At 37.6% G+C, this 25,615-nt stretch overlaps 1 protein-coding gene across 2 annotated transcripts in view; it reads left to right on the top strand.

The window, feature by feature from the left end:
• GAP43 (growth associated protein 43) overlaps positions 1–25,615 on the top strand; it is a 98,248-nt gene that overhangs the window by 43,972 nt on the left and 28,661 nt on the right. Inside the window, exons 2-3 of one of the 2 annotated variants that reach the window (XM_008055573.2) lie at positions 7,745–8,351; positions 24,254–24,307. In XM_008055573.2, the coding sequence (XP_008053764.1) occupies positions 7,745–8,351; positions 24,254–24,273 (627 nt within the window). In that variant the 3' untranslated portion in view covers positions 24,274–24,307. The remainder of the gene's footprint in view (positions 1–7,744; positions 8,352–24,253; positions 24,308–25,615) is intronic. The other variant, XM_008055572.2, reaches the window with a different exon arrangement.

Genomic DNA, 25,615 nt, shown 5'->3' with positions numbered 1-25,615 from the left:
CTGGACGAAAGATAGGACTGAGGGTGGACTTTGTCATTTAGAAGGTATATAACAACAAATCTCTTTCTGTTTCCTCAGTTGTCTTGATTATAAGACAGGCACAATGATGTGTTCCTCATGTGGTTAGGATGAAGGTTGAATTGAAATAGTAAACATTTATACTGTTCACTCATTATAAATGCCAGAAGATAGAGGACTGTGACCACTGGAGAGGGGCTTGATGAAGGCTTCCAGCCCAAGTGGCCTGGGGCTTCTCTGGAATGAAACAAGGATCCCCAGCCTGTTAGCTGAGAGCTGCCCATTTACATGTTCTCTGGTGACCAACACCGTGTGGCACATGGTCATGTAATAGCTGTAAATAAATATTTTTCTGGTCAGGTGATTATAAGAACTGAGAAGAAAAGGCAAAGTAAGTGGACAGAGAATGATAATATTTGGAAATGGTATATGGTAGAGTGGATGAGAAAAGCCTTTCTTACTCTTTTATTTATTGAACAAACTGTCTCAAGTACCTACTGACTTAGACTGTAATTTATAGAGGGGATCTAATTAAGAAAAATTAGATCAACAGTCATGACTTGGTATATAGTAGGAAAATATGGTAATTTAAATACATATTTCTCTCGTTGTGTTTGACATTCCTAAGTGTTCAGTGAGAGATATTATGGAGTGCCTTTCCTGGAAGGAAGATTGTTTTATGCTAAGTTCCCTGGACTCTGGGACTCCCTTCCGGCTGACTTGGCTCTGACCATCTTCTCCAGCAGCTGGGGATGTAGTTTGCTCTTGGGGCCTCTCAACTGGGAAGGATTCATCGTTGGTGGTGGTACAGGGGGCAGTACGCTGGCAGACTGCTTTTCTGTCTTTTTCCAGACATTTTGGTTGTCTGCTACTCTCCTTCTCCCTCCAGCTGTTAGCAGAAGTCTCACGATCCCATGGACTGGTTTGTGTTATCAGCCTTTTCAGCAGTCTGATGGGGCGTTCCTCCTTTTTGTTCCTAGCTCAGTGGTCGCTAAAGGCAAAGAGACTTCTCTGAGAGCAGAATTTAGCATCTCCCTCCTTTTCCAGTTCTTTTCGTTGAGCTTGCTGCTTCTTGAGGGGGTCCACATTAGCTCCTGCTACAGGAAACATTTATTAGAGGTTTTGCTCCCACTGCTCACAAGTAGAGCCCCTTCCTCCAGGGCTGACTCTCGGCGGGTATTTGCTTGGGTGTCGGTGACCCTTGGTTCAATGAGGAAACTTACACCTATGTCTGCCATATCCAAATGTTTTCTAGAAGAATTTAATCAAATTATTCTGTCTGACTTGTGCCTGGTAGATAGCCATCATAAATATGTGCCTCATCTCAACCCTGAGCTCTTCCAACCCCAGTTTGAGGAAGAAGGCTTCCTTCTTTTAATAACTAAGGAACTAGTCATTCCCAGCCACTCCCCTCAGGCCCTGGAGAGCAGTATATAGATTAAACATAAAATAAGAGGGTGCCAAAAATGTATACATATCTAAAGAAAGGAAAAAGCTGTAAGTATTGGAATTGAAAAAACTGTGAGTATTGAAATTGTAATACTCAATGCATACCAGTAACAAGTCACACTTGGTAAATGGTTTTACTGGCCAATTCTACTGTCCTGCCTGTCACATGGTAAGGCTAGCATTCATTTGATTAACACCATCTTTTCAGTGAATGTGTATACATTTTATTGGCATCTCCAGTATAATGGAAGATAATATATAAATAGAGGGGAGCAGAGAATCTCCAACAATCTCCCGTGAATATTTTTACCAGTTTTACTAATGAAGAAGCAGAGATATATAATGGAAAAATAATTTTATTGATATGACTGTAGCTAATCTATAGATAAATGAATATAAATTAGTTGTCTTTATCTTAGATTTGTTATTTCCAAGTACTTGGTTTATTATTATGATGATCAATGACAGTTCTATCGTTTCGTTACATCTCTCCTTGTTAAACCCTTACTTATTCATTTCTGTAATTGAGGAGGCATAAACCTGACTTAGTCAAATGAAGTCCATCACTAGGAAATGAAGGATTTTAACAAAAGTTGGCAAAATCAAATCCAGAATTCTTCACCATCTTAATTTTTTTAATGGCACTAATTGAGATGTTTAGATTTTGGATTCATCCAAAAAATGTTAAGTGAGCACCTACTATGAGTCAGGCACCTTTCTAGGAACTGGGAATTCAGCAGCAAGCAAAATAGACATGGTCTTTGTCATATGCAAATTTTTGTCTGTTTGAAGTTATCATACGACTTTGCCTCTTCCCTATCTGTCTTTGTGGGATAAATACGGTTACAGATATACAAAACAAAAGATAACTTTTTTGTGTGGGAGTGGAAATTGAGTTCTTCTCCAATAGTGCTTTACACTGTGTTGAATATATTACCTCATAATACTTTGGGAGCAGGTGGACTGTACATATTGACTAGATAATATACAAAAGTAGACTGAAGTCCCATCTTTTGATCATTAGCTGTGATTTGAAAAGTTAACATTACTATTACAGTTTCCATATGAGATGTTTGATTTTCTTATACAGTTTTGTTGCCTCTACGTGCAGCCTGCTCCCCATCCCCCTCAGAACCCTAGTTAGATCTTCAACCAAGACTGAGTGTTGTGGGCTCCTGTGTATCCCAGCTGTGACTATTCATCTTTTTAAATGACACCTTCTTCCCTACATCCTCACAGAAACCTGCAGAGACATTCTGTCCACAGAACTGGAGGAGGCTGACCCACACTCCTCTCTCTTCTCCATAAGGGGCATTTAACTGTATTTTTATCTTTGACTAGATTTAAAGAATCTCCACTATGAACTACTTTAATACTTGGACATTTTCCCTAGAGTCTAAGTATCAATGATGCTTAAAAATAGAGTGAAATTTTGTTATCTGAATTTTACCTCGATAAATTATTAATAATAAGTAGAGTGAAACATAAGTAGGTAACTGCCAGATTTCATTTATATTTATCAACACTTCATTCTGGTTCTTTTACAGGCTGTACATGATTCTGATAGGTGTGAAAACTATAGCATGCTAAAGAAAATGTTGCTTAGGATATCTCTGGCTCTTCAATTTTTTTTCTGAAAAATATCTTTGCTTGATCAAATAGACAATATTTTGGTTTACTAAAGATGTTCTTGGAAAGAAGAATTTGCACACATCAATGACTTATAAAGCATTTAAAATTCAATCCTGTTTAAGAAAAAAATCAAAGTATTATAATAGTTCTATTTATAACTAGCAAAAGTAAATACAGAGCCAGGTTTTTCTATGCTTGGAAGGATGAGGTATTCCTATGATAATTGGAAAAGTTAAATGCATTGAGGTGTCCCAGATGAATGGATGATGTTATTTTTAGTACTGAAAGTTACGCATTCTTGGATTTTTGCCTGGCGCTCTTTTGTAACATATTGAATGCAAATGTTTGGACATTTTAGAATGAATCTTAAATTGTCCATTCCTCCTTCCTCCAAAGGAGAGGGAAACTTAACCAGAGCAACAATGTGGGACGTCAAAGTAATTATTTCTTATTTCTGACTTTCTTATCTGTGTTTCTTAAAAACAATGAAAATTATTGCCACTTCATCTAATGGGTTTAGAAATTTGATTAGTTCCCAATAAGGTAGTGTAACTGTACTCTTCATCATCTTCAGGCCAACATTCACCTATGATTTTAATGTTTGTTTGAAAATTAAACATTTCATGTGTCTTGGTTTCCCTTAAGACTTCACAAAGTACAGAGCTCCCAAACAAATCAATCAGTAAAAAATAAGAAATATGGCAACCCCCTCAGTTCTCCTCCCACTGTGGGAGCTTTTCTGTCCTCTCAAATCCTACTTTCTTTAAAAAAAATTAAATTATAGCAATAAAGATTCCTTAAAAACTGATGACAACGCATAATGATACTCTTCCTACATACGGTGCACTTTAGTGGAATGTCCTCTTTAGTTAATTCACAGATAACAATTCTATGTAAAAATTTCATTTTTAATGTCAATTTTATTTGAATGAAATGAAAAAATATTTCAATGTTCAGAAGCATTAGAGCTCAGCACAATGCTTATTTGTGGCAAGAATTAGTTCAAAAATAAATCTATCTTTAATGAGACTTATGAACTGACTCTAGTTATTAGATATCAGGATCCCTTTGTGTAACACAGATTTAGTCTGTTGGCCTTACTTTACAAGATAGGTGTAAGATCAGGTATCTACTGAGAATTCCTGGGAAGCTATTGATTGCTAAAGTACTATGAGATGACTTAAGTGTATTTTTAAAAGAATCTCACATGGGTAGACACAATATCCATCCACTTACCAGTGTATGTATAGTGCTTAGCATAGGCATTCAGTATTGTTAAATGAATAAATAAATGAGAATGTTTACATAATGCTTCATGGATTATCTGCTACAAGTAGGTCCAAGCTATTTCAAATCAGTGATGCAATAAAATTGGACTTGGGAGTGGGTGGGAGGGAAAAAAGATCCTAGTTCTAATATAAGCTGGGCCACTGACTTCCTTACTCATTCTATAAATTCAGGCAAATCTCTTACTTTTTCAGGGCCCTAGCTTTCCCTTTTAGAAAGTGAAAGCATTGTGCTGAATGTACTGAGTGGTCTCTGGTCTCTCTGTGATCAAATGTCCTCCATCCTAAGTGAATTCTTCTGTTCCTGTAATAATTGGGGAAAGGGCTAAAGGTCCTGACAACTTGGGACTACCCCCATAGCTAATCTTGGGAAATGTTTTTTTTCTCCTAGTCCCAACAAAAAGCACTTCTAATCCAGTTATCTTTTTAGTACTGTGCTGTGAGAGGAATTTTACAGAAAATAGCCTGTAGCTTAAGGCTTATTAATGAAATTAGTAACAAGTACAAAAGATAGACACACAAACATAATCCAGCACTAACGTAAAACCCAATTTTTACTTAAAATATTTTTGTTTCTGGATGTTTCTGTTCAATCACTTGAGTCTGACTTTTTTTCTGACTGGTTTCTTTCCTTCTCTTTCCTTCCCGCCTCTCCTTCATTTCTTCTATTTTTCTCCCCTTCCCTTTCTCCCCTCTCTTCCTATTTCTTCCCCTTCCCTTTCTATCCCTTTCTTTTTCCCTCTATCTGAAACATTTGTATTTATTATCTTTTTTCTAACCCATCTCTGAGGTTTAGTTTTCCTAAATCTCTGATGATATCAAGAGGTCTAGCAATTCCTCCAGGGCAAGCTGCCTGCCTGGGCAGCACTTTGAACACCTCTTTGGGCATATCCATCTATTTGGGTTCCTGGCTCTCATAGGGATTGACTTTACCTCTCTCTCCTAAGTCTTCTTTTTAATGGTTCTCCCCCTTCCTGCTCACCTCATCTTCCTTCGCATTCCTTATGCTCCTGGATTGTTCAGAAGAGGCTGGTCCCATAACCTTGGTATGAAGTCTAGTCAGAGCCTTTCTAAATAGTCAGTGTAACATATATGCTATGTACAGAAGCTTAAAACCTGATGATTTAGAAAATCAAAATTGTAGGTGCTTTGAGAAATAGAGACACAGAAGGAGAGAGAGAGGAAAGGAGGAAGGGAAGGAGGGGGAAGAGAGGGAGGGAAGAAGGGAGAGAGAAGGAAGGGAGAGAATTGAGAGGAGCTCTTTCTTTATCCACGTAGTTTCTTTATGTCATACAGATGCTCAACTTCTTCTTGTGTTTTCCAGCTTTTTAAGAGTTCATCCACTTTGCTTTGTGTTGAAGAAAAATCAGGCCTCTAAAATTTTAGCTTTCTTGAGTCACTCGAGGGTCTTTTCCATGCACCTGCCCACTCTGAAGTACTTGGTTTGTCTACTTTCACAAGGAGCAGTATTTGTGCAAAAGAACCACTTGGCATCAATGCCCAAGTTCAGTTGTCCTGTCATATAAGATGGTGCTTCATTCAGAAAACTCAAGATAGAGTAAAATAAATTATCAGCATCTTGGCACCATGCTCCATTCAGAACTGTTAATTTTACAGGGTTATGCTTCCATCTCTGAGCCGAAAGCTCCTGGCAGGGACAGCTGCTCCCGTGCCCCAGATTGTGCTGTGTTTGTCCCAGCAGGAGTCATCCAGAGCAGCAGGATAGTGGGGAGGTGGTAGCACATCGGAGAACTGAACTCCAGTGCAGCAGGACGCTGGAAGGAGGGAGCAGTGCAGGCCTCTCCACAGCGCTTTTCACTTACTTCTTCAATCTTTGTGTAGATACATCCATGGGTCACTGAGGAAGAAGAAAAAGTTACCTTGAATTTTACTGAGAAAATTGTCAATTCTGCTTTTACTCTTACATGTAACTTGTTTTCAAAGATTCCTTTGTGTATCCACTAGCATGTCTATGAACCTAAGCAGCAACAGGGCCCATTTGCATGTCCAAAGAATGTTAAACAAGATGACATCATGAGTAGTAGGATCTAGGTCACTGGGGCAGAGTTGGTGTGGCAGGTAGAAAACATACTGGGAGCTGGCCTGCTGTGGTTTACTTTCTAAACTGACTGAGGCAAAAGCCAGGTCAGCAAGGTCAAAGCCAAGGCCAAGATTGGTACCAGCACAAGATGTAGCACACAATAAACACTCTTGCATTCGTAGTCTTTTGAAGGAAATTTCCTGAGTTATTCACTGCAGTATATCTCCAGTGCCTAGAGCAGTGCTCACCAAAGTGAACAAAAGTTAACTGCTCAAAAGTTAAAGGAAGAAAAGAATAGTCTATCAGTAGCCATGATGAGGCACCATGGTGAGCAATGTAACTGGAGAGAGTTTTGTGTACCTGCCTATACATTTATTTCTATGACTATGCCTTCTATTTCTAGCCTCTGATTTAATTTCCATGTGAAAAAAAGTCACTTGCAGCATACATTATGCTGCAAATGTTACCATCAAAAGGTAAAAATTTTGTATTCTAGTCTCTTCAGTACTAAGATGGCTCTATTGGTGATAATATAAAATAAATTTTAGGTCTAAATTGCTTTGGAAATAAGGAATTGTCACTTAGTGAACTTAGTGAACATATGATACTTTTTCAAAAGTGAAAACAATGTTTCCTTTTTAAAAAAACACAAGAATAATGGGCCCTTTTTTTGTATTCAGATTTTGAAGGTATAGTATGCTTATTACTGATGTTGCACTGCACACAGGAGAAAGTTAGACGTCATTTTGTGATCAGCATTCTGAGTTGTCATATTCTGAACAAATCCCTCAAGGCCCTGGGAGTTATTTACATTTTATAAAATCCTGATGAGATTTATTGTCTAAAATATTACCATACTCTTTGCTTCAAATCTATTACTTTCCTGATCAAGCCCCAATTTTTTTTATGGGGAATAGACTTTTGCATAACATTTTAAAACCATAAAGGAAAACCCAGCATCTTTCAGAACTTTTTGATTAAAGCCTCTGGTGAATGTGATTTGAATTTTCAAAGGACATCTTAAAAAAGGCTGATTTAAGTTTGGCAGTGGAGCAGCATTGAGCTGGGGAAAGGAAAGACATATAAAATAATGCTAGGGATTTTAGAAGGTCCAAAGGACATTTGTTTTCCCATAAAATACTGTGGGAGAGAGAGAAGACTTGATTTGAACTTCTAGGACACTATTGACTCTTTAACTCTAAAAATAGTGCCTGACACAGCATCAAAATCACTCAATAAGTATTTGTTGAATGCTGTGACTTGAAAGAGAAGAACATCAGTTGAACTCACTCCTTTTATCCCCCCTTTTCTCCACAAGGTTGAAAAAAATGATGAGGACCAAAAGATTGAACAAGATGGTATCAAACCAGAAGATAAAGCTCATAAGGCCGCGACCAAAATTCAGGCTAGCTTCCGTGGACACATAACAAGGAAAAAGCTCAAAGGAGAGAAGAAGGGTGATGTCCAAGCTGCTGAGGCCGAGGTGAATGAGAAGAAGGATGAAGTTGCTGTTGCTGACGGGGTGGAGAAGAAGAAGGGAGAAGGCTCCACTACTACTGAAGCAGCTTCCGCTACTGGTTCCAAGTCTGATGAGACCGGCAAAGCAGGAGAAACTCCTTCCGAGGAGAAGAAGGGGGAGGGTGCCCCTGATGCTGCCACAGAGCAGGCAGCCCCGCAGGCTCCTGTGCCCTCAGAGGAGAAGGCTGGCTCAGCTGAGACAGAAAGTGCCACTAAAGCTTCCACTGATAACTCGCAGTCCTCCAAGGCCGAAGATGCCCCAGCCAAGGAGGAGCCTAAACAAGCCGATGTGCCTGCCGCTGTCACTGCTGCTGCCACCACCCCTGCTGCAGAAGATGCTGCTGCCAAGGCAACAGCCCAGCCTCCAACGGAGACTGGGGAGAGCAGCCAAACTGAAGAGAAGATAGGTGAGCAACTGTGAGGGTCAGATGCTGAGGGTGGATGAGCCGGGGAGGTAGGGCATCTATTCAGAAGGCCAGGGCATCTGGGTCAGCAAGGGAGAGGGAAAAAGTCTAGACGGTGTTTTCTGGAAATCAAGGGGAGTTGTGCTTAGTTCCCCAAAGTGGCAGGACTAAGGGCTAAAGTTACATCCCCAAATATCTCCAAGCCTGAGAGAGATCTCAGGCATGTCTATGCATTACAGTAGCTGGTACTAGAGAGATCTGGCAATTATCTTAATTGGATTGAAACATACCATCAAACTAGATAAACCTGCTTTTAAAAAGTATTGTGTGCTGCTAGACTTAGCTTAATAAGTAATTACTAAGCCTACATATATTTTATGGGCAGGAATTAGCTAATGTGATTATTTGGCTCTAGGAAGTGTCTGGTGTAAATACAGCCAACTTCTTATTGATCCAGATTATCTAGTGTGTGGATTGCCAGCAGCAAAAACATAATCTCAGACCACCTTTCCCTATCCCACAATATGTTTCTGGGCATTCTACCCACTATCAATTGGTGAGTAGTGTGTGTATATGTGTGTATGCTCAGAGAATGTTAATTGTAACATTAATTGGGGTCAAACATAATTAGGAAAATAAGTCTGTTGATGTTGCCAAAAACAAAAGAAAAACCCCAAATACAGAACATGTGAAGTCAAACATAAATTATCATTTTATTATTGAAGACACTACTTTCTACCATATGCATAAATAATTGAGGGTTGACTGTGATTACAAAAAGTTATTGGATTCTCTTCAGTTTGGAGCAGTAACTTGAAAGTTGGAGTGTTTTCACTATTATTCCCCAAAGAGCCTGGGCAGAAATTGGAATAAAACACCCCCAGAGCAAGCTAAATTGAACAGACCTTCACCTCTGGAGACTAAATCTATCCCTCATCCCAGCATATCCACAGTGGTAAAAGAGGCCAAGAGTCCCCATGGTCATTTCTTTTCTAGTATGACTTAGGGATACCTTCTAACTCCCAGAGTCTTCAAGATAAAGTTGCTTCTGTGCCAATTTACAAGGTTGGGTTTACTTCTTTAGAATCCCTGGAGTTAACTAATGATGTGTCATCCAAGGGTCCAAATATGGACTAGAAAACAGTGTGCTCCAGTTGGGAGAAGACCTGCTCCATGACAGTGGTCTGAAAGAAATGTTTTGGCATCTGCTCATCAGATTGAGAAAGTAGTTATTAGAGATTTCTCCTGATATCCATTTCCCCAAAACTAGATAGTACAGTATGGCAGATTACCTTTCTAGATATTTTTAGGTCTACTTCTTTCAACTTTTCTCTAAAATTCTGTAAGATGCCAGATTATATTAATTATTATTTTTATTAGCATAGACTATCTCTAGATAAATTGCAGGCTTCTTTTTACCAGTGATTCATTTTGAATTTTTATTTTAACTATAAACCTGCCTAAGCATCCAGAGTTTGAGGTTAAAAAGATGGGAATTTTTCCCTTGAAAAGGTAAGGTATGTAATTTTGAAAAATAGGGCATGGTTTTAATTAACTCAGCAAAGAAAACCTTGTTAACTACTTTTCTTTCCAATTAATGCTTGATTCTCAGATATGATATCTAGAAATCACTTTGCACATAGACAGATCACCTACTATGTCACTTTCATAAATCTTAGAAATGAAACATGCGTTTAAACTCAGAAAATATCTGACATTGCTCAGACCATATTTTTTAAACTGGAATTTCTAAAGTTGTGAGTATAGACACAAAGACAAGTTATGATTTTAGGTATATGCTCATGATATAAATTAATAGAGAGAAATACTTCTTGAATCAAGGAAAAGTCTAATATATAATATATCTTTAAAGAAATTCAGCTATAGTTGAACATTTTTCCAAGTTATGATTATTCCAAAGAAATTATTAAAATAGTGCTCAATAAACATCAAATACTGAATGAAAATTGGCTAAATTTAAATTATAGTTACTAATTTGTTCACTCATTCATTTATTCCTTAAGCAACTTTGATTATCTTATTCATTTGTGTGATTAAAAATGTATCTGGTCAGTGAAAACAAATAGAGATCATGCTTTGCCCTAAATTTTACAAATTCTGACTAAAAAGTCTCAATTAATCAGATTTTATTATGTACATTGAAAGATGTTTGAAAACATGGGTGACGTGAAGGTAATCACAAATGGCAATTTGTTTTACATTGTTTCTTAGATTTGAGTAGGTATTGTCCTCTTGGCTAAATTCTGAACTGCTGCCTGTAGTTTCTTTCAGGACTGAGGTATCTATTAGCCTTGACTGCTATATATGACAAGCACAAATTACCCAGCTGTGATGAATCTCATGGAATCACAGAAACCAGAGGTGACAAGGAGATCTATCACATCATATCAGGTCCAGATTCCCAGGGGCCTTGTACTGTATTTCCTCTCTCTGCCACTGGATTTCATTCTAGTCTGGGTTAAAATAGCAGTGTTTTCAATTGGGCTGTAATGTTTGAAAATGGATGGCTACCCTGAATTGCTTTAAGATTCTATGGCTGCCTGGAGGGGCATACAGAAATTATCTAAGAGGGGGTAGTGGGAGTAAGGGGGGGACAACATAAATCAAAGGAAAGAATATAAGAAAGTAATGTCAGGTAAGAGGGTCTAACAGTTTAGATTAATATGATCATTACTCTAATACATATGAAAATGTTTTGCACATTATAAATATGTATTTTACTTCTCTTACCAGTTATGGGTTTGTTACAGCTAGATACCATTTGCATCAGAACCTTTGGAGTTGGTTAGTTTTTTTTTTTAATTCTCTAAGTATATCTTCTTCCTGCTTCGCCACTCTGCCTGTCCTGCTCTTGATGTGCCTATAACCAAAATATTTTAGTACATTTTTTATGATGACACCTTTATAGGAAGAGGAGTGTTTAAAACATCTATGGGACACTGCCCCTTTCAGCCTTGAGAAGGGAGTTTTCAAGCCCCCCTGAGTACTATGTCCTCGGGGTCTCACTGCACACACTGACTCTCAGTGAAGGAATTCTGTTATATTTCCTCTTATCCATGGTAGCCTATTGACTTCCCCAATAAAGGACCCCCAAATTTTCCTGTGGTTGTATTCAGTGATAAAGTACTACAAAGGTAACCCACCTCAGCAACTATTGATCAGTGAGATTGATTGAATAGTTGCTACAGGGTCCTTGACTGATGCTAGTAGAAAGTTTAAAGTCACCCCAGATGTTCTGTATGTCAATATTGGCTGCATTTTATTTTCATAGTCTCATTGTATCTTTCAAGTTAGGCTCATCAATAATGATCTGGAAAGAAAGGGAGTTACTTTTTGCTATCCTCTGTTTGAATAGAAAAATAAACTTGGTGTCTCCCTCTCTCTTCTTCTTTCTTTCTCCTTTCTTTCAGTCTTCTATTTTTCCCTTCTCTGTACATTAAGTTTCTGTTGTGCTGGGTGTTGGGGTCACAAAAATGAATAAGATATGGTCCTTTGATGTTAAGAAGTTCTCATTTGGTCGTGGGGATGGAATGAAATTGCATTAATATTCTCGATTTAATTTTGCAAATAGGTATAGAGTACTTCTATATGCCAACGTACTTTGGGAGAAAAAATGAATGAGACAGTGCTTCAGGAGTCAAGATGCAGTTTATGCATGATAAAAAAGTTTTATATGATGTGTGTCTTGATAGTCAACTTATTAGCAAAAAGAATAGATGTAACATTTATAATTTCTAGAATAATTATGTATAAAAATGAAATACAAAGCCCATATTTCTGGATTTGGAAAATTCCTTATGTTTCTCAGAACAATATACTTTCTAAGGCTCAAAGTAACAATCTACTTTTTAGCTTTCCAAAAGATAGATCTACTTTCACCAAGCTGTGTATTAGATGTGGGATTTTCCAAAGATATTTACACTTATTTGGCAGGGTGCCTATTAAGCAGTTTTGATTTGAAACGTGGTTTCAACCACTTCCCAAATTTATATGCAACTCATAAAAAGTGAAAATTTTGGTTGTGAAAGTCCGTAAATGCTGTTTATAAAACATGGGCACCCTATCAAATACTCAGTGGTATACCCCTTAAATATTGCTGATTACTAAGCTTTTATGGAGCACTTTTATATTGCTAGAGTAATCATTTTTATTGACTTTTCTTGACAATAGCCGAATGGGGTTTGGTAGTATTTTTCTTCCTACTTTTACATTAAGAGAATAGGAGCAAAGCAAAAGTGTATTCTGCCCACAGACACATTCAGTAACAAAACAGGGGTTGGTTTAACAGACTTCTAAATTCTACCTTAATATCAGCCCTATAGTGCTTTACCTCTCTTTTAAGGTGCTATGTTTTATCTCAGTTTCTGCATTTTTTCTCTATCTTAGCCATTGCAACAATCTGATTCTGTTGGGAAATACCAACCAGGACATCCCTGGGACATGCTCAAAGTAACAATCCACAAGCTCTGTAAGATAATGCAAGGGAGAGAATGTTGAACTGAAATAAGAAGACCAAGGTTCTCTCAGTATTTCTACCAGCCAGCTATGAGATCTTAGGCAAATTACTGCTACTTTGGGCCTCGGTGATTCATCCTTAAGAGGAGGGTCTGGTATACTTAGTTTTAAAGATTTTTTCCAAGGGTTAAATTATAAAAATCTAATAATAGGTAGCACTTAATGAGCATGTATTAAGGGCCAGGTCCTATGCTAAGTGCTATGTGGAAATTATCCCATTTAATCATCATAACCACTCTGTGGTAGTAATGTAGTAGTGTAATTTTTCCTCCCCTTTTACAGATAAGGAATCTGAGGTTTATAGAGATTATAGCACTTAATCATTGTTGACAGCTAGCAAGTGTTGAACCAAAAGCCGAGCCCTGATTCTCTGAGAGGTCACATGCTGACCCTGACATCCAGAAACAAAGAGAAAAGAGATGTCTAAGGACTCTAACATTGTGTTCTAATCTAAGAACATCATCACTCTTATTTGTGTAATTGAATATTCTAGACTCTTGTCTGGGAATTATTAGTGATCACATTTACAGAATGGCATCCAGTAATTATCATTATTCCTGATCATAATTCCCTCACAGCTCTGTCACCCAGAATTATTGAGAATATTAAACTAGTTCTTAGTCTTAGATTCTTCTTTCAAAGTGCTTCCAGTGCTGTTCTATTAGACCTAAGAGAGCTATAAAGATCAGTTGAAATTGATTGTTCTTAACAGGAGTATTACCAATTGCATCAAATATACCAGGAAGGATTGAAAATTAGAAATTGAAATTTTTATATTGAAGTCATATAAAAGTAATTTTATATATTAAAATGTATACAGCATAAATGTAGCTTATCAGAATTAGTATCATTTTCATATTTTTGTTTAGACCTCCCTCTCCTTTAACATTGATATTTATAACTAAAATGTTAACTTAATAGAAGAGACAAACTAAGAGTAATCACTATCTCTTTGGTTAGAAAAAAGTAAGCAGACAAACAAAATATGAAGTACAGAAATGTGTTTTAGAGTCAAGAAACTCATATTGTAGAGGCCTTTTATCCATTCTTTCATAGCTCATGTTGTTACCATCTTCTTTCTTTTTCAAAGAAGTTATTAGACAGGCATGTTCCGGTTTTAAAGTTGTAAAACTATATCTGAAACTAAAAGCCAAATAATATTTATTAAATCATAGATTTTTTTCAGATATTGATGCATGTTTATCAATTTTATTTTTTTCATAAACACACAATCCTAGAAGCATTAAAAAGAGGTGGGACCAGATGCAATGGCTTACTCCTGTAATTCTAGCCCTTTGGGAGGCTGAGGCAGGAGATTGCTTGAGCCCAGGAGATTGAGACCAGTCTAGGCAATATAGTGAGAACTTATCTCTACAAAAAACATCAAAAAAGTATCCAGGTGTGGTGGCACACACCTGTAGTCCCAGCTACTTGAGAGGTTGAGGCAGAAGGATGATTTGAGCCCTGGAGATCAAGGCTGCCATGATCGCCATCACTGTACTTACAATCATAGCTTCATTAAATGAAGAATGAAAAAATTCCTAAAACCAGACGTGAATAGAAGGGAAGAAGGGAGCCAATTGGGGCCTCCTAAACTACAAGAAATGTGCCCTTGAATAATCTCTGAGGATTACATGATTTATAGCATGCATAAGGAGGTGGGAAAGGTTTGAAAGGATATATAATTTTTGCATCCCTCTTAGTCATGTTTGAATTTTGTTTCAAAATAAAAACAACTAAATCAGGCACTGCACCTCAATCAATTCATATCAGCAAGAAAATTTGAACCATTGCCTTCGTCAAAAAAAAACTTTAGCCAGTTATTGATTTCGCTGCAATAAAACTTGACTCTCCAAGCAATAAATTTATTTGGGGGTCTGCTTAAAAAAGAATTGTCATAAATTGTTTTTATGAGGATGATGAATAATATCACATTTTAATAAATCCAATATCATATAGGATGTATATAGCACCATATACATCTTATATGATATTGAATCTATATTATGCTGTATTATCTATATTTTGCTGTATTTTCAGCATAATAGACTAAACACCACCTAAAATCAAGAGGTCTGGATCTTGTTCAGATTTTGCCGATGATGTCAGGCCAGCCTCTCTAGCCTTTGGGCTTAGTTCCAACATCTGTAATTAAGTATGTTTGACTAAGTCTTCTTTGATTTCCAGTTCTAAAAGACAAGTTTGCAATTTTAGAGCAAGGAAGCATCTTTGAAGTGTGGGGTGCATGGCCTTTTAGCCAACAACCTTCACTTTTCTGCAGTCCCTTAACTATTAGATAGTGGGTTAAAGGGATGGGGTTGATAGTAGTGAAGTCTAGAAAGAGGGTTAGTGAATCTAGGAAGAGTCAGGTCTAAAGATTACACTGGAGGTCCAGCAGTCAGCAAGAAAATCTCGGTGGTTTTCTAACCTCACCTTACACTTGAGATTGAAGATAAAGAGTTGAAATGACGTTTTCTGATATGCTTCAACTCTTAATTTATAGTCCTTGTAACTCTGACTCTGAGAGGGAAAACTACACCTATGGTGGCCATAATTTGCTGTCAATAGCTTCACTTCCATCTTATACTTAATTCATTATTAATTTATTTTTTTACCCATCTTATTTCATTCAAGTAATTAAAATACCTTTGAGAATTCATAAACTTTTGAATTCTTGTGTCGGGCAAAGGGTACATCTAACAGATCTGATACGCTTTTACAGATTTTGCCAGTAGATTGTCATACAAACATAAATATTACATGGATAGGCCAATACAACCTTCCTCCAATTCTTTTTTTTTAACTCTACATTCACAATAATTGGTTGGTTGATCATTAGTGAAGTTGTCTTAGAAGCCTACATGTTTGTATTTGGGTTATCAATTACCCAGAGAAAAGGTGGTATAGATGATACACAAGTTAGGTATGACTATTCAGCAGTTCTCATACTTATTTTCAGTCTTCAAATCACAAATTAGGGGATTGTGGATCTAACATCATTCTATTTGGAAGGAAAACTACAATTCTTAAGGTATCTTCAGGGGAAAAAACATTCCAAGAAAGCTTTTGCCTTTCCTCATAAATTGTGTTCAATATAAATGGTCTTTCCAGGTGCATATATATAATGAAATAACTTTGGAAGGCAATTTTTTTGCTTCTGTGTCTTTTTTTTTCAGTATGAGTTAGTAGAATCTTTTGGATTTTGAAATAGAAACCAGAAACCATTTACCAAAAATGGTTCCTTCTTACTGGTACATGAAGAATATGTGTGTTTCTCAGATAAAGTGGAGATGAAAATTTTGTAGCTGTGAAAAAAGGTTGTTTTTTGCCCAGGGCCATGAAAAAGTAAAGAATATCATTTAGATCTTCACTTTGTTCGTGCTTCTAGTATACTCTTCTTCCATCACAGACACATATGTGCACACTTACAGATATATATATGTAATATGCAGGGAAAGTCCTGCCAAGAGTTTAGGCTGTGAAAATCTGGAAGAGCAATGACTTTCAAATTTTCATCGTCCTTCAGGCTAACAAGAAGAGGGGGACAATTCTAGGAACATCAGACTTTGTCTCTCTGCATGTCTCTGTCTCTTTGCTATGTAACCAGGTTTTGTTTGTGAACCAATAATGGGAATGGGAGAGCTAGGAGTTGGGACTAAAGCCATCTATGATGAAATTTATCATTTCTAAAAATTAAAATTCTGGTTAGATTAATTAGAGGAAGATTTTACAGGACGGCTTCTTGATGTAGAGGTTATCTCAGCTGAGTCTTGCAGGACAAAATATATCTAACGAAAAGGGAAATTATTTTTTAAAAACTTTCAAAAACTTGAGAAACCACCTTTCATTCAGCTTAACACAAAAAACACAAATAATTTAATTCAAGTTGTAATTCCACAATAGCTATTTGAGATTACCCCTCGGTGGAAAAAGTAACTCCATGGTCGGTTTTGTTTATTGTTGAATCTACTGCATCTATAACAATGATTTGAATGAATAAAATTTTATAGTAGAGAAAACTCTAACTGACCCAGGAGAATGAACACAGAAGCTCTCTGGAAAGTTTTGCTGTTATTCAGAGCCATAAGCCACCCCTGAGGTTGCCAGAATTCAAACCATTTTGGGCTTCATAGACCAGTGTGAGCATTTTGCATTATGTTCAAAACATATTGAGAACTAGAGGAAGTCAAGGCTGCTGACTACTGAAAGCAGGTGATTAATTTCACTCTAGCCACATGAGTGACCTGTGGGTGGCTCTTGCCAGTGTGTGACAGGTGCACCCAGGGAAAGAATGATCTGCCAGTTTCCTTGGCTTCTTTTCCTCATCTGACACAATTAAGTAATCTTTACAAGGTGTGTTACAGTGTACTAAACCTGCTATTATCCCTCTATAGGATGAATTGTTAATGTGTTCCCAAGCCAACTGTGCTGGGACAGAGACCAGTAAATAGGCTTTCCCGCTACTGTGTCCTATTCTCCTTTCCCACAGGAGTATAAACATAATTTTCTATAGCCTGTGAGCCATTCAGACTACAGACCATGGGGGATAGTATAGTGGGAGGATGAACAGATTCTTCCCCACACAAAAACTGTAACTTAAAATACTTGGCAGAAAGACAGAAAGTGCCTCACTTTGTGAAACCCTCTCTATTCCAATTTAAAGGGCTAAGAAACTTGGAATTTAGTAATGTGGTTTCAGCATTCCCCCCACTGGTATAATCAAATCATTATAGAAGAAAAAGCAGCAGTGGAAGATTTTAGTTTCCTTCCTTCCATTTCTTTCAATACAGGCCTCTATTAGACGATACAAGTGAATTTTCTTTTTCTTGCCTGTATCTTCCAAAAGAAAAACAAAGGGTAAAAATGAAGTAAAACATAAAACATTGCCACTTTAATATTAGCTATTCATTTATGCTTTCATCCCAGAGAAAAGTAGACACCTAAGATGCACCACTGTTTTGTAGTACATTGAGAGTGGTCTGAATCCAAGGCAGTGCAGTTGTCAAATTGTATATTGCTTTTGAAAAATTATGAGGAAAGAACCTTCTTATTTTCCTAACATCCTGGCAAGGCAGACTTTTTCTAAGAGTACTACACAATAAATCAAGAAATTGTTCTTTATGTTCAAGAATTAGCTGTGATTCTGGTTATACGTTTTTCACTTCAAGAGTTTCTGCCATAGGATTAGCTTAAAATATGACTAGAATGTATTTATCACATTTTCAGGTATTGTAGGATAATACTTCTCTTATCCACTCTTCCCCTATGTTCATTTTAGTCATTGTCTGGCCATTTGCACTGAAGTACATGATGATTGCACATGGATATATATAACAATAAAAAAAAAAAGCAAACAAAAAACCCAAAGCATAAACTATTCATTATGATATTACCAGATATCTGCAGTGGCATGCTGATAAACTGGCTCTTCAAAAAAGAAAGTAAAACTCTAAAAGTACTGATTTTTAGTTTTTGTCAATTTCCATGGTATAAATACTTCCATCATAGCTGAGTTCAGGCTATACTAATGTGTTGTTGCTGAATAAGCTGTTGGGAAGAAGTGCTATAACCTCTTGCTCTCAGTAGCCATTGTCAGACAGCTCTAGCATACTCCAAATCAATATATTTTAAGAACTTAATTTTACTTTGGGTAACTCTAAAATACTAGGAACAGTAATTATCAGCTTCCAAATAATGTATCAGTATAGAAGCACATAAATATCTATTTGTAAAACTACATAATTATGTGCCTATATATGGATATCATGAGAAGTATGTTTAACATTTGTAGTCTTTTCTGTTAAACATTGTACACTTATTAAAGGTTAATAAAAAAGGCAGAGTTTAGAATTGTACCTGACATTCAACTAGAAAAACAGTTGCTACTGAAGGAATGCATACATTGTCTTCAAAAGTATGATTGGAGCTGTATCTTTTTAATTAAAAGGTTTTTAATCTTTTCACTTTTTAAAGAAAGTACATAATTTATTACATTTATGAGATTATAATAAAATCAATACTTAGGAACTTTTTTTGAAAAAAGGTAGAAATAATAATTAGATATAAAATTCTCAATCTTGAAACTCAAAATTAAATTTTAGAATTTTCTTAAAACTTCGTTCTAATGTTTTATATAGTTTGAAAGTTATGATGTACTTCCAAGAGAAAAAGGGGGAATGCAAAAGAGACCTGTTGATGAAGACAAATTCTTCTCAATTGAGTTTTCAGAGATAAAGTCAGGCTTCAGATTGAATTACAACTATTGCTGATTTCTCTAACCTCGAATGTAGAAAAAGTTGCCTTTTTCCTCTCCTCACACTAAGTTTTAGTAAGAATGATGCTTTTGGTACTGAAAGGAACATGTGAAACAATGTATTCATGGAGGGTAAAATCAGATCAGTAGTAATTGTTGAAGGCAAAAATTCTCAAAATTTTTAGCCTTGGCACCATTTGTTTGAATGAGTTTAAAATACCTGTCTATGCTAAACCCCAAAGCAGAGCGGCTCTGATTGAGGATCATAGAGGGAAGGAAAGATGGATGGATATGCCCAGAGCTCCCTTTTTCCTGCTTCTAACTCTTCCCTTTAGATGAACTGTTTCTGAACTCTGAAGTACAGTTTGAAAACACAAATTTAAGAGATTTCTCTGCTATTGGCTGTCTGTACGTGATTGGCAAAATAGCCAATGTCAGGCAGTCGCATTTACTATAAGCTGGTTTTCACAATGATTATGGATAATTGCACCCATGTTGATTATATAGTAGCTTATGTGTATTACTTAAAGTCAACAGAAAATGGATTCATATTATAGTCTTATTGTTTAGTCGCAGATAGGATTGGTATGAGTAACCTCTAAACATGGTATCAGGCAATTAGAAAATGTTCTATTTTAGTTTCAATAGCATTAAAGCCATGCGAAATTTACTTTGTAAATTATATTTTACAAATAATAAACCCAAGGAAAATGTATTTCCTAAAGTTTTGTTTAAAAACCCTCAGTCATTGAACTTTGAATTGTGTGTTGCTGGAGAGCCTTGAGTTCCAGGGAGCAGAACCCAAAAGTGGCTTCTGGGGACTGAGCTGTTTTGCAGAGGCCAGGTTGCATGGATCTGGGTCCTCCACCATCCCACAATCCTTTATATCTCTACTAAACTATCTGTATCTTGGTAAAATTTGGATATTTTAACTTTTAATAATTAAAAATTGCTGTTCTAAACATAAGACCAATTTAAAAGATCTTAAATTGTGGCACGATTAAAACTCAACTAAACATAATTCAGAATTCATCTTTTCAGGCAGGCACCCACTCTCTTAGCTGGAATTGTTATTTTACAAACAGATAATCTTCTCAGATACATTATAGAAATTTCTCAAATTCTTTTTTTTTGTTAGCCAGGCTGGAGTGCAGTGGCACACTCATGACCAGTGCAGCCTCTACCTGCTGGGTTTAGGCTATCCTTCCATCTCAGCCTTCCATGTAGTTGGAACTACATTCATGTGCCACTACACCTGGCTAATTTTTCTTGATTTATTGTAGAGACGAGGTCTTACAAAGTTGCCCAGACTGGTCTTGAGCCCCTGGGCTCAGGCAATCCTCTCACCTTGACCTCCCAAAGTGCTGATATTACAGGCATGAGCCACTGCACCTGGCCGAAATTTCTCAATTTCTAAGAACTGGTTTACGCGGCAGTCCCGAACCTTTTTAGCATCAAGGACCAATTTTATGGAAGACAATTTTTCCACAGATGGGGGATGGGGGGTGGGGGAGGGGGAATGTGTAGTCAAACTTCATTGCTAATCACCTCTCAGCTCTACCTGAGATCATCAGGCATCAGATTCTCATAAGGAGTGTGCAACCTAGATCCCTTGCATGAGCAGTTCACAATAGGGTTCTCACTCTTATGAGAATCTAATGCCATGCCATCACTGATCTGACAGAGGCAGCATTCCACTCACTAGCCACCCACCTCCTGCTGTGTGTTCTGGTTCCCTAACAGGCCACTGACTGGTACCAGTCCACAACCTGGGGATTGGGGTCCCCTGGTTATAGTATAAACAAATGTAATTGAGGTGACTCTAAAGCTAAGTAACATTACTATATTCATGGCTTCTGGGTCTTTAAAAAAGAGAAACAGACTAGCAATGAAATAATTATTTAGTTCAACTAATTTGTAACACAACTGTATAAACAAAGCATTCCTTCTGATGGGATACTACTTAATCTATCTATGTATTTGTTTGTTTGTTTGTTTTGTTGTTGCTATTTTTTGTTTTTTTGAGTTGAGTTCTCACTTGGTCACCCAGCTGGACTGAAGTGACACAATCACAGCTCACCACAGCCTCCACCTCCTGGACTCAAGTGATTCTTCAGCCTCGGCTTTCTGAGTAGCTGGGACTACAGGTGTGCACTACCATGCCTGACTAGTTATTTTTATTATTTTTTTGTGGAGATGAGGTCTTACTATGTTGTCAAGGTTGATTTTAAACATGTAGGCTCAAGCAATCCTCCTGCCTTGGCCTCTTGCTGAGATTATAGATGTGAGCCACCATGCCTGACTGTATCTATATAATTTTGAAATATCTGCAAAAACAAAATGTCTAGAAAATTAAATCCCAACATTTGTTTCAAAAATCCTAAAATTCTGTCACCTTCTTTTTCTTCTACTCCTCAGCCCTAGTGGATGATTGCTGTTGGTGCCACTCAAAGGATGCCAGAAAAGTGAAATAATCATGAACAATGGGGCCAGTTTATATTTAACTCTAGGAATTAACATCAGTGATTAACAACACAATGTGGCACAACTCAGCAGGATAAAAAAAAATAGATTCAATAATGTCATGATCTTAAGCTTAGGGTTTGTGAGGGCTTTGACTCATAAATTCTAACCAACTCCTCTAAGACCACTCATATAAAGCAACAAATATATACATGTCCATATCAATACCTTACATAAAACTTTCCAGGGCTTACTGACATTTTACAACCTGAATAATATCTAATCTAATAATATCTAATCTATTTCCATGGTCTTATATCATCTGAATTCTTATCCCTCTGATCATATGTCCTCCTACTCTGCCCTTCTTTACTTTTTTTTTTTTTTTTGAGTTGGAGTCTCGCTCCATTTCCCAGGCTGGAGTGCAGTGGCACATTCACGGCCAACCCAGCGTCAACTGCTGGGCTCCAGAGATCCTTCCACCTCAGCCTTCCATGTAGCTGGTACTACAAGCGCACACTACCATGCCCAGCAATTTTTTTTTTAATTGTAGAGATGAAGTCTCATCAATTTGCCATGGCCGGTCTAGTACCCGCAGGCTCAGGCAATCCACTTGCCTTAGCCTCCCAAAGTGCTGGGATTACAAACTGAGCCACCAAGCCCGGCCATTTCTTTACTTCTCTAGTCCTGATAACTTTCATGTTTCTTGAACACATTCAGCATGTTCCTGTCTCAGGGCCTTTGCACTTGCTTTCTCCCTCGATCTTCCCATGGTCTCCACTTTAGCACTTTTTCTGACATTTGGTCAGAACAGTGCCACCCATACCAGCCCTATCAATTCTACCATATTATCCGATCCATTTTGTCCATAGCATTCTCAGTGCCTAAAATGACTGTATGTATCTCTCTGTGGTATCTTTATTGTCTCTCCCTCTCACTAGAATTTTCATTCCTTGAAGGCAGCAGAGTAACACCAGTGCTCAGAATAGAGCCCAGCACATAGAAGACTCTCGACTGACCGCCACCAATTGACTAATAACATGGCATTCCCCTCTGGAGAGACTTATCTTCATATACAGCTTGAAAGGGAAAGAATCATTTTATTTTTCAAAGTTGAAGTCCCACAAACAAAAGTTATGGCATGGTGGCTCATGCCGATAATCCCAGTACTTTGAAAGGTTCATGCCTATAATCCCAGTACTTTGAAAGGGAGGGTTGCCTGAGGTCAGGAGTTCAAGGCCAGTCTGGGCAACAAAGTGAGACCTCATCTCTACAAAAAAATAGAAAAATTAATCAGGCATGGTAGTGCATGCCTGTAGTTCCAGCTACTTGAGAGGCTGAGGCAGAAGGATCACTTGAGCCCAGGAGTTTGAGGCTACAGTGAGCCATGATCATGCCACTGTACTGAAATCTGAATGACAGAGTAAGACCCTGACAGCACCCCCACACCCCTGCCAAAAGCCAATACTTTTTGAGGCATGTCCATTTTTATTGCTTGCAGCCCAACTCTTTGGAGCTTTATAAATCAGCACTTCTTGTCCATGACCTATTTCTAAATACCAGACACTCTGAGTCTGAATGAAGGTATTTGACTGAGAAAGAAAAATGATCAGAATGTGAAAAAGGTATGTGGGACCCTAGGAAGAACCCAGAGGGGGAGTGGGTGGAGAATTCTCACTTAAAAGAGCAAAGGGAGAGTAAAAGGGAAGAAAAATAAGGTAGAAAGTCCAGAAAAACAAGGAAGAAGAAAAGTAGAAGAGGACCCAAAATGGAAGTATCAGAGGCGGCAGAAAAAATGAGAAAGGGAGAAATGGAGAAAGAAGAGAAAGTAGAGAGAATTCTAATAAGGGAACAGTAGGGGAGAAAGCACGGGGCATGGGAGAAGCAGAAAGGAGGGACTGGGAGAAGTAGAGAAAGGCATTGGCTGAGCTGTATACCTGGAGATGGACATGGTTCCCCCATAACTTTGCTGTAAATAAACTCTCTGGCCACGGACCAGGCAAATGGACCTTCCTCACTGGAAAAAGGAGATGGTTTTAAGGTATCTTCCATCTCTAATACTCTCTGTTCTTGGCTTCACAAAGATCAGGCCCTAAAGGGTTCCTTGGCAAATGAATTTTCTGTCTTCTAGCAGATCTAAGTGACAGATGGGGCCGGGCTCCCCTAGGAGAGACCCCGCCCGCCCCCTGCCCACTATTGTCTGAGCCCTTCTGCAGCATCAGTCCCCAGTCTGCGCTGCCTCAACAAACCAAGAGATGTGGTCTCTACTTGTTTCCAGACAGGAAAAGAAGAGAGGAATTGACTTTTATTATCCCACAAAGCTAAATGTAGGCCTATTTTGAAACAAACAAGTTATACATTCCAAGGCATATTCCAGAGACATTTTTTACTCTGAATACCTCATGGAGAAACAGTCTTAGAACTGGACAATCTGAGGTTCAGTCCCAGCTTTCTCACTGCGTGGCTTTAATAATCTGTTTAACCTTCAATGTTTTCATCTATGAGATGGAGATGAGAATGCTACCCTTAAAGAGTTGTTGAGAGGATTTGATGATGTAACTTATTTAAAGAACCAGGTACAGGGTAGGTCCTCAATATCATTTTCCCTTACTTTTATTCTGATAATCTGACATAAATCACTTTTCGTACTCAGATTCTCCTATCCCCGTATGAGGATCCTGTGGTCAAATCTTCAAGTTGGAATTGGGTAAGAGCAAGAATCAGCTGTCATCTTCCCGTAGGTAAAATAGTTAGTGGAAGAGATTTTTTCATGCAGTAAATAAGAGAACAATGTTTTTTGTTTTGTTTTGGTGGCCCAAAGTAAAGTATTTCAAAGTACTATAAAAGATAAATACATTACTCAGTGGATACTGCAAAAGTAGACAGAGAGGTATAATTGTCATGAATTTAGCCAAATCTCTTCCTTGGATACCTGTGTGCAGGAGAAAGAACATAGGTCTTGAAACTGGCTCTATCAATGTCTGAATCAAAGACTCTATCCCTAACCAGCTCTATGCCACTAGCCCAACATCAGCTTTGTCATCGTGAAATAGTATCATATTCTAATTGATGAACTGGTGGTTGTTGGTATTAAATAGATCACATATAAAGTACCTATTATGGTGTTTTATTGAACACATACTAAGTATCTAAAAGAAAGTCACCATTGTTTCTGCTGAAGCTATTGGGAAACATTTTTCCTTTGGTGCTACACCTGATTTTATGAAGGAAATTAATATGCAAATAGGACTTGATTTATGACTAGCCAGAGAGACACATAATGATTTGCAGTCTCTTCTGGGAGTCAGAGACTTTCTATTCGGCCTACCTTGTAACTGTACCTTGTAGCTCAGCTACATTACCAAGTCCTTACATTATCAGTAATGATTGAGCCTGGAAGTCAGCCAAGGCCACCAGGTAGTGATGTTAGGATTAATTTTGGTTTCATGTAATTGGTCCCTCAGAAACTGCAATCTAGGGATTCAATAGAAAGTGTCGGGTGTCCCTTAAGGGAAATAACTAATACACTCTTTCTAGGTAGATACCAGTTATAAACTGTCACATCTTGGATTTCCATCCTATATAGTCTTAGATTTATAAAAAAGAAAATTAGACATTGCCTAGGCCCGGGAACTAGATGAACTTCAGGAGGGCCCTTTAATCTTCTGAAATTATTTGCAGCATACTATGTATGCTGCGTGTACGTATGAATGATATTCTTGGCAGAGTGTCCTTGTCTTTAATCAGATATTCTGCTGGGACCACTTCACAAAAACATCAGGATTCACTCTATTTGAACACCCTTCAGGAGAAATTGTGTATGTATGTATTTTCATGAAAGATGAAGCATGTCCTGGGATTCAGGTAGTATGATCTATATGTGTCAGCATCAGAGTACAGGTGATAAATCCAGATGTCCTAAGGACAGTATTTCCTATCATTCAATTACTTTGTATGTATTAATAGTATAATTTCCATACTGCACTAGGTATTATGAGGGATATAAATGTATAAA

Source organism: Carlito syrichta, unplaced genomic scaffold (assembly GCF_000164805.1).
Source record: "Carlito syrichta isolate Samal-C Ts95f unplaced genomic scaffold, Tarsius_syrichta-2.0.1 Scaffold301886, whole genome shotgun sequence".
In the NCBI taxonomy this organism is placed as follows: Eukaryota; Metazoa; Chordata; class Mammalia; order Primates; family Tarsiidae; genus Carlito; species Carlito syrichta.
Note: the sequence above shows the minus strand (reverse complement) of the source record. Positions and strands in the feature narration are given on the sequence as shown.